This window comes from Lepidothrix coronata, unplaced genomic scaffold, assembly GCF_001604755.1.
Source record: "Lepidothrix coronata isolate B3197 unplaced genomic scaffold, Lepidothrix_coronata-1.0 Scaffold246, whole genome shotgun sequence".
NCBI lineage: Eukaryota > Metazoa > Chordata > Aves > Passeriformes > Pipridae > Lepidothrix > Lepidothrix coronata.
The window spans coordinates 339,128-349,381 of NW_016690426.1; the positions used below are offsets into that span (position 1 = coordinate 339,128).

At 47.6% G+C, this 10,254-nt stretch overlaps 1 protein-coding gene across 1 annotated transcript in view; it reads right to left on the reverse strand.

Annotated features, from left to right (window-relative positions):
- The window catches only part of FAM129A (family with sequence similarity 129 member A), a 58,665-nt gene that overhangs the window by 21,436 nt on the left and 26,975 nt on the right, over window positions 1-10,254 (reverse strand). The window contains exons 2-5 of the mRNA XM_017834942.1: window positions 9,621-9,751; window positions 8,095-8,226; window positions 7,250-7,364; window positions 5,606-5,773 (exon numbers count right to left, since the gene is read on the reverse strand). Coding sequence (XP_017690431.1) covers window positions 5,606-5,773; window positions 7,250-7,364; window positions 8,095-8,226; window positions 9,621-9,751 — 546 coding nt within the window. The remainder of the gene's footprint in view (window positions 1-5,605; window positions 5,774-7,249; window positions 7,365-8,094; window positions 8,227-9,620; window positions 9,752-10,254) is intronic.

The window sequence follows — 10,254 nt, forward strand, 5'->3', positions numbered from 1 at the left end:
ACTTTACTGCAGCCTCCTGGTACCTGAAGGAACTACAGGAGAGCTGGAGAGGCACTTTGGACAAAGGGCCTGGAGAGACAGTACAAGGGGCAATGGCTTTGAGCTGAAGGAGGGTAGATTTAGATGGGATATTGGGAAGAAATCCTTCCCTGTGAGGGTGGAGAAGCCCTGGCACAGGTTGCCCAGAGAAGCTGTGGCTGCCCCTGGATCCCTGGAAGTGTCCAAGGCCGGGTTGGACGGGGCTTGGAGCAACCTGGGCTAGTGGAAGGTGTCCCTGCCCATGGCAGGGGGTGGGATGAGATGGGATTTAAGGTCTCTTCCAACCCAAACCATTCCAGGATCCTGTGATTCTGTGATTTCCCTGCTGAACTTTGAAGCTGGAGCCTGAGCACCACCTCACACCTGCACAAATGGGTGTCCTCACAGCCCCTAACACACATCAGGTGAGGGGCACAGGGCAGTGGCTCTTCTGCACCACCCCACGCTCCATAACACGTCAGAAAAAGAGAATCAGCCCGAGGTGAGAGAGGCAGGAAGACTGCAATGGCAATTATGATTTTAGCACATTCACCATCTTGGGTGTTTCAGGATGAATGTCACTCCTCCAGATTGAAAATCCTCCCCACAGTGTAGGCAAGCAGGCTGGCTGGAACAGCAAGGACTGAAGGAACTGATGCTGTAGAGCAACAACATCCCAGAAAGAGGAAAAATAGTCTTATTTGAAGCAAAATATTCTCTCTTATACAAAAAAAATCCATATTGTGTCCTAAAAAAATGAGTTTAGCAGCTCCCCACAAGCCTCATCAAAGATATTTATAGTGAAATGGTTTTGAATGTTATGACAGCATTAATATTGCTCTGGAACTTCACACATCAGGGCAGGGCAGCTGTGCCTCAAACATGTCTGGGGAAAGAGCAGCCATGGTCTCATGGGGATCACAGGAGATCTGACCTTATGAAACACAAAGCAATTTAATTAATCAAAGTGCAGCAGCTGCTGTGAGAGGAGCCAAGTCCTGGTAGATGAAGGACTAAATACTGTCTTCATTTGTACCTTTTCCCACCCCAAATTACTACACAATCCTTCCAAAAGGCCTCACTTTCATCCCAGTGCATGAGGGCGTTTTTCTTTAATGTCATGAAAAGCAATTTCCTCCTCAGTCTACTTTAATTGCTCCTTCCACATCCATCAGAAGCAGGCAACAAGGAAATCCTTCCCTTCAGCTGCCCCCTCTGGAGAAGCAAAGCCACCCTGTTTGTGGCATGAAGGCTCAGAAATCCTTCCAAAGTGCTGTTTGGACTCGAGACAGCTGCTCTGCTCTTATATGGAGACACAGAGGTAGATTAATATACAGACATACATATCCTTCTCTTAACTGTTTCATGGCAGCTTCTCAACCCTTACCAACACTTCAGCAATTATTCTGAACTACAGTCCAAGAGCTGGTAAGTCCTACATGTACTATAAACATGTACCATAGGAAAGTTAGAAATAACTATGAGAAAAACAACTATCAGATAAATTTAGAGTTGAAAATGTGGACACAGAGAATGACAACCCTAAAAGTCAGAGATGGAGAAAAAAATCTGACCCTGTCCCAGTTGTCTTGATGTAGCCAAGCCCCTCCTGAGCTTAAAACTACATTTTGTCTTTGTCTCTTGCCTCATGTATTTTTTTCCTTGTACTTATTTCATGTATTTATTGCTCAAAACAATTTTTGGTGTTGTTCCTGTTGAAACTGGAGATGACAGGATATGGTTTTTGAAAGTCCCTCAACTTCCTGTGTCAGGAGGGTGATTCTCAAGATAACGGATGTGAAATCAAACCAGATGAAAGAAAATAAAATCCTGAAGTGAAACTCTGGGTCTCCCAGAACGAGCCACTTGTAGTTTCCTTCTCATCACACAGACTTCCCTCTGTCCCAGCACCAAGAGGTTGGGCCTCTTCCTTTTTAGCAGGAAATACGAAGTGAAACACATGCAGAAAACGAGAGGACTTCCTAAAAACCAAATAATTAAATAAAGGCTCTGAAGAAACTTCAGTCTGATTTTCAGGGCATACAAACATAATGGAGAATGGGGAGTACTGGAGCACTGTGAATATTTTAAGCCTTTCCCTCAATATTGCCATTTTGGACTGCCGGAGCATCCCCAGTGCAGGTCAGGTGGCCATTTCAGCAGCCAATTTCCCCCAAAATTTGAGGAGTGCAGTTCTCAACGTTTCACTGAGAAAATGAGGAGCAAGAGGCAACCAAATAAGTCCAGGCTGTGGATGAAAGTGGAGAGATCATGGAGATAAGGCAAAGCAATAAATCCCATGCTGCCACCACATCTCACCTGGGAGTAATTCGTTTCCTCCACACTCCACCTCAAACCAAGCACAGCCTCTTTAAAAATCTGAGGAGTTTTAAACCTAAGCATTACATAAAATCCTACACTGATGGAGGTCTGTCCTCCAGGGACATGTGGGAAGAACAGGCTCCCTGGAAGCAGTTCCCCTCTATCCAGCCCTCTCTGAGTGCCGGGGCAGCCGGGCCGGGTCCTGGTGCCCATCAGTTTTCTGGGGTTCCTCTGCCGCTCCCTGGGCACTTGTGTTTTCATTAATTAGCCCTTAATCACAGATTTAAAAGCCTTTGATCCACATATTCGATCAATAATAAAGGAAATCATTGTCTCCTCAAACTGCCAAGCCCCCATCAATGAGTACAAACACAGCAGGAGCACTGGGAGGGGAATGACAGGAAAACGTGCCACCCATACATCTGAATCCCATTTCCAAGCGGTGCTCCGTGAATCCAAAGGCTTTTGTTCTGACCAGAAATCCCAGAAATACAGGCTGGGCTGGTTATTTGTACCAGAGGGACTCCAAAGAGAGGGAAGAGCTGAATGCCAGGGCGGCTCCCAGAGCAGGACCACACGCTGGGTCACTCCAGCTCTGCTGGGTGGGACAGCGGGGCCGACTCTGCTTCCCGGGGGAAAACACACTCCAAGGCCCAAAACTCCTCCAAGGCCCTGCCTAAAGCCCAGGGGGATTCGTTCCTTTCCAGGAGGGGCAGATTACAGCAAGGACAGAAAGGCAACTTCTGATCAGACATTACATCTGTCTTTGTCCTGCCCTTGCCAAATCTCCCCTGGCAAAAGTGAACTCTCTTTCAGAAGACGTGGGGTGAGTGCTGCCTTGGCTGGTGCTCTTTATCCCACTAAATCACATTCCACAATTGAACTCGAAGGGTTTTTCACATTTCTGCTTTCTTTTCAAGTTTATTAAATAAAACATACAGCCAAAGTTTACATCACAATCCTCACTACCCCCAGTACTGGTGCACGTGCCTGTAACTTTGTCAGATCGTTCACACACCCATTTTTGGTCAGCAGAATTCTTTGCAAATAAGCCTTTAAAAAGTATTAATAAAGTCATGTTTTTCAGTCATGTGAGAATGAATATAAATCAATATGAAGACCTTGGAAAAAGAAGTTCACTCCCAGGGCACAGTTCAGGTTACTGGGGTGCTTGTCTGTGATCATTTTTCCACTTGCAGCACCTAAGTCTCCAGGAGATGATATAACTCCAAGAAATCCAGAAAATATGGGCTCCTGTTTCCTTGTCAGCTGTTAAAACCCTTTTCCTGGTGTAACAGTAGGTCCTAATCCAGACTGTCTTTTTCTATTAATCACCCTGTTGGGCGGAAATACTGAGGCAGAGAGGATGAGCCTTGAGGAAGGCACTGGGGTGTCACTAAGCATCTTCTGTCAGATCAAAACTTGACCACAGGAAAAGCTGAGAGGGATAAATCCTGGAACAGATGCACAAATGAGCAATAGCTGAGCCATATGAAATATAATAAAGTGCAGACTTGCAGGCTTTGGAGATGGAAAGGACCTATTAGGTCATCTAAACCCAGCTTTTGCCAATTCAGGATTGTCCCCTAGAGTGATGTGCTGAACTTTATGAAAAAACCCAGGCTGCCAAAAGCTTTGTCAAGCCTGTTACACTTTGCTCCAGAAGAGAAATGAAAAACCCCAACCAAAGACCTAATGAACAGGCTTCAAGTCATGGAGTGCCAGGAAAATGATTGTGTTTCCATCTCTTTACCAAGCGTTGATGAGGAACCAAGTCCAGAGGACTTTCATCCCGTACAACTGCCACAGCTAAAACCAGGCTCACCAGAACTGAAAGCCACAGAGTCAGGCTTTGGCCTCGGGTTCCTCCAGCAGCTCCACAGAGAATATTCACTGAGGCTCAAGCTACTTGGAGGTGCCAAGTGAAGGCCTGTTCCTTTCACACTGCTGCCTCCAGCCTCTGTTCATCCAGCCAGGAAATGGTATCTGGAGCTGCTTGCTCTGGGAGGCTCCCAGAGCCAGGAGGACACACTGTCTCACCACCTCCAGCAGGGCTGGAAAGGAGCTGGGGAGGGGGAGTACAGAGTGTGAGGGTGGGGACCAGGAATCCTGGGAAGAAGCCCCTGCCACCAACCACCCCTGAGACCACACACATCTTAAGAAACTACCCAGAAACGCAGTCCTGTGTGTTTTCATCATGGGAATGGAGTCCTGAAGGAGACCAGGAATGCCTCTGGCAGTGGAGACAAGGGAGAAGAGATGGCAGCCGAGAAGGATCCGTGGAGGACAGTGGGAGACAGCTGTCTGAGGGAATGGGGTGAAGCTGATGGCCAGGACACTAAAGTGACAGCTAAAAAACATCCACTGGGAGCCACTTCTGTAAGTACCAGGGGCTGTTCACACACTGCATCACAGCTCATTCCTCTACAAGCACAGGCTTCGGGCCCAAGGAGCTGAGATTGCTGGAGAAGTTTCTGAGTGTTCCCATCTCCCACCAAGGGCAGCAAGAGCAGATGGAACTCAAAAGTGACACTAAAGGCATGGTGGAGCCTGGAGACAGGTGGGGGAACCAGGGCAGCTGAAAAGCATTTCTTTTTCTGAAGGATCCAACTCATCCAATTTCATGGGAGCAAGGTTTTTATAACCCTAGCAAGCCACAAGTTTGGTTTGGTTTTTTTTAATTTCTCTAGTCTAACATACTCAGAAAGTGAGATTTAAAATTTCTCTTTGTGCAAACAACCCATACTGTGTCTTACACACCATTCACAAACTAGTTCCATGGTTTAACCATGGATGGGGCTTGACCTGCCATCAAACACCTGCAGAAAGGCCAAGCGTTGGATCACAAGTGATACAACACCACGGAAATGTCCTGGGAGACTACACTCCCTCCACACTTACAACCTGCTCTCCCATATGGCACATGGTGGGACTGTTGGGGTATCCTGTACAGGGCCATGAGATGGACTCGATGATCTCTGTGTGTTCCCTCCAACTCAGGGCATTCTGTGATTTTATGATTTATGATTCTGGATCTGGGATGAATTTGTCAAGCTTGCAAACACAGGGAGGGTGTCCTGTGCCACTTTTAGTAAACATCTCTTATAATTTTGTATCCTCATACTGGATTTAGATGGACTGACAGAGCGAGCAATTCCCATGTTGTCTAGCCAAGCTCACTTCGCTGCACCCCAAACCCCCCAGCTGTGCTCCCAGCAGAGCAGGAAGCAGGGTTACACTGACTTGTCCCTCGGGGTGCACTCACCGTGGTTGGAGTGTCTCACACAGTCCCCCAGCACGGCGCTGAACTCCCTCTGGGCTCCGGGCTCCGGGAAGCAGAAGTAGCTGTGCCGGGCAAAGGGCTGCCACAGGAACACCGGGAACTCCTTGGGGAGCTGCACAAAGGCTGGACTCACCTCCTTCTCACTCGACCCTGCACAAAAACACACCCCCCTGGAAAGCTGCCCATTTCTTGGGGTGGTTGGCTCATCTCTAGACCTTTGCTAGAGGGAAGCATGAGACAGGAAAAAATCAAGTCTGCTTCCCAATCCAAGCATTTGGACATGGAGGGCAGGGGGACACGGCCGGGATGGGCACACTCAGCAGGCACCAAACACCTCGCCACCTTACACCACAGCAACATGGCAGCCTCTTGCTGTGTGTCCAAGGTGGCCAAAAACTACACAGTCGTGGGAAAATTCCAAAGAAATTATTTCACTGGATTGCAGCTGCTGGGGAAATGGTTTTCATGGCAAGTGAGCAAGTCAGTGTGGGCAGCTCTGGTCTCTGCCACAGAGACCATATAGGAGCATATGGACTTCCATGTAGGAACTGCATTAAACCATGTTGGAACAGCAGTGCTTCCCTTGGCTCCAGGGTTTCCAAACACACCTGCACTTAAGAACTGTCCCTTCGAGCCCTTGGGGGTGAAGCAAAGAAAGCACCAAGTACCTCCAGTTCCCACCTGCCCTGAGTTTCTGTGAGTCCCTGTGCACAGGAGCTGCTGCACAACACATTTAGGGGTGACCAAACCCCATCCTGGGTCACTGCTGTGCTTTGAGAGCCCAGACACAGGAGGGTCACCTCAGAGGGTCTTCAGCATCACAGAGAAAGGGAAAGGGGGCATAAAAGTCTAACTGAGGCCCTCTTTTTTTGAAGGGAGAGCCATGGGAAGCCCACAAACAGCCTCAGGATGCTCCATGTTTCTCAATCCCAACTGCTACTGAGCTGTGGTGACACACAGAGGACACCCCCAAGCCCCTCTGACCACCCCATGCCTTGGGAAAGGGTGTAAGGGGGCACCTCCCAACAGTCGTAACTTTAAGTAGGATGAGACAGGACTTAAAAAATACATCCTTGTCTTCATGGTACCCTCATCCCTTTCATTACGTGGCATTCCATTGTCCAAATCTGACTCTGCCACATGAGATCTGCTCCCTGACAGCCTGAATTTTCTCTGTCTTTGTGCAGTGGGGGCAGGCAGGACCACAGCAGTTCCCATCCCAGAAACAACAAACTCAGCAGCAGCACCAGCAGCAACCTTCCTGCCCTCTCTGTGGGACTCATTATCAGCTGTGAGTCAACACAGGCAGCTGGCATCTAAAAATGGAAACAAATAAACCAGGAATATTAACAAAGCCCGGGAACAATGGTGGTGTGGTTCCTGCCCTGCTTCTGCACAGCTTCCATGGCTTTGTGCTGGGATGATGGGAAGAAAGGGAGCCTGCATTTCTCTGAATGTCAGCTTAGAGCACCTTCTGTGTTCATCCACCCTGGAGCTGTTCTCTGACTTGGGAAAAGGGCTGTGGGCATCTTCTGCTGCCCTGTTTTAATGTGGAGCCTGAAAGCCTTCCCAGAAGAGAGAACAGAATAAGGAACAGAGCCTGGGTTTTGGCAACTCAGGGCTTACCCACAGGATCTGGAAAATGTTTATCAGACAGCAAATTGTAATCTTCTTCTGAAGTCAGCACTTTGCCTCCTGCAGGAACAACGTGATATTTAGGGCTGGCTCCTTTCTGGTAGGCCTGGAAAATCAAGAAAGAGGGAGTATCATGAAACAGAGATTTAAGGAGAGGGAAAACATAAAATACACAACTCATTGACAAAGCCAGGAGTTGTTCTCCATGATCCTTGTGGGTCCCTTCCAACTCAGGATATTCTATGATTTTAATGCATGGGGGTATTCCCAAAAGGGAAAATCTTTTTATCAGGCTGAATTCTGGATATGTTCCCTAGACATGTCAAATCTAAAACACAGTTAAATATAAAAAACATGTTTGAAAATACCCTCTTAGAGCTTCTCTGCCATGAGGAAGAGTCAGGGACAGAAGGGAGGGAAAAGGATGGGATTTTCTCCTGAGCCCTCTTTGTTTGATATGTCAGCCAGGACTAGTTTGACTGTGGCCAAATGAAAAACTTCCCTGTAGTCAACCTGAGGCCACTACTACTTTTAAGTAACACAACTGCTACTTAAAATCCAACTGCAGGAGCAGAGGGATGCATTACAGTGACACACAGACAAGAAGTGTTCTGGGACAGGCAGAGGAAGGTTCAAAGTGCTGTCAGAATGATTCGCTAGTTCTTGCAAACATATATTGCCAAGGTTTTACCCTCAGCCATCCCCTTGGCAAGGCTGGAGCCACTGGGACGAGGACAAGGCTTCATCCAGTACTGCTGAAGGAGAGGCAGCAGCAACTCCACCTGGCACCAGTTTATTTGGGAATGGACCAGAACATCCAAGGAAGAAGCACTTACCTCCTTGGTCTCAAAGCAATCCACAGTGTAGTCATTTCTGATAACGACATATCTGTCCTTCCACTTCTTCAGATCCTCCGCGAAATGCAGCAGCTCTGCCTCGTACAAGACCGTCCCCGCTTCCCCTGGGGGCTGCAAAGACACTCTGTGAGCTCTGAGGCTGCTCTGGACCCCTGGCCAGTTGGAAGCTTTTATTCCTACATTTCCAGAAGGCTGCTACGAGAGCTCTGGAGCCTTCAAATGCTCTTTGGAGTCACAAACATCCCTCTGATTTGGGCAGATACTACATACATAAGCAAATTCTTGTAGCCTGAGCTGAGGAGGAAGCAGAAGAGCTCTGCCTTCCAAAAATACTGCCAGATTTCTGAGACAGAGATGTGATTCTTTCAGTTGGTGTGCTGAATGCAAGACCTTAGAATCCTGGAATGGTTTGGGTGGAAAGGGACCTAAAAGATCACCTCATTCCAACCCGCTGCAAAATGACCTGTAGTTCACGAACTCCCATTTTCCACTATGTCCTAAAAACATTTCATTGATGCAGCAAAGAGTTTTATTATAAAATAGTAAGTTGTTTCTCATTTCTCTGTAGCACTTTTGCATCTGTGCTCTAGTAACTGATACATATCTTCCTGAGAAACACAGCTCTTCTATTATCCCACCTCTTCCATCATCCCTCCTCTTACATCTCACCTCAGTGCTTTACCCGACTCGCTTCCAAAGCATTGGAAATTCATGATTGCCCATATGGCCAGAAAATTTAGATTTGTATCTTCTTAACATTGAAGGCTGCATTTTCCTCAAATAAAGAGACTTTTGTCTCTCTTTTTGTCTCTCCTCTAATAAAAAACAGCTTCCTGTAGCTCATTCCACAGAGGGAATTATTGCCATCTTCCTCATGGAACCCTGAGCTGTGGATGAAAGGATTAATTATGTTTTCCTCTTCCCTGAATGTGTGATCTGTGTCCCTAGATTTTGCAGAACCTTGCAGTCAGCAGGAAGAAAATAGTTTTGCCCAATTGGCCAACTCTGTACCAGGAACTTGTGCCACAGATTTCCTCACACTACAATAAAACAACTAAACAAGACCAAAACAAACATGAATTTTCAAAAGTACAACTTGAAACCTGCACCTCAAACCTAACTGAACCAAATCCAACATCTCCATGTGCAAACTATTGTGTGAACTTGCGTTATAGATAAGAAAACACATCTGTAAAATGCCACAGATGCACATTTATTATGTTTTCAACTATCCAATATAAGAAGCCGAAAGAACACTGTGCTTGTCTGTGTAGAAACATTTAGATAACTTTAAAAACATGCTCTGGGTTGATTTTTAGAAGCTTTGAGTATCTGTGCCACTCTTACCTCTCCTTGAGGGCACTGAATGCAGGGAAGAACAAGGAAACCCAGTGCAGGCAGTGCCCGACAAACTTCCAGCTCACACTTTTCACACCTTACAACTTCTAAAGGTGCGATTTAAGTAGCTAATGTGTTAATTATTCCACGCAGCAGAGCCTTCCTACCTTGGTTTTCAGGAAGCAGGACTGGGAATGCCGGTGCTGCTCCAGCTCCTCCTGCACGTGCCTGCAGAAGGCCACGGCGTACTGGCGTCGGTAGTGTGGGCTGAAGTTCTTGATGATGGCCTCTGTTTTTCCTGAAGCAGGAACAGAGATTTAAGTGCATTTCATGCATGTGGCTTCACAAACTGCAGTGCAGAACCAAAGCACTTATCCCCAGAGACCCAAAATTCTCCTCTTTGGAAAAGAGAAGTTTCGGCGTGACCTGATTGTGGCCTCCTGGTACCTGAAGGGGCTACAAGAAAGGTGGAGAGACACTCTGGGCAAGGGCTTGTAGTGACAGAAAAAGGGGGAATGGCTTCCCACTGCCAGAGGGCAGGGTTAGATGGGAGATTGGGAAGAAATTCTTGGCTGTGAGGGTGGGGAGGCCCTGGCACAGGCTGCCCAGAGAAGCTGTGGCTGCCCCTGGATCCCTGGAAGTGTCCAAGGCCAGGTCGAACAGGGCTTGGAGCAACCTGGGCTAGTGGAAGGTGTCCCTGCCCATGGCAGGGGTGGGGCTGGATGGGCTTTACGGTCCTTCCACCCCAAACCATTCCATGATTCTGTATTCCTACGGGCTGGTGGTTCACTGACTGATGGA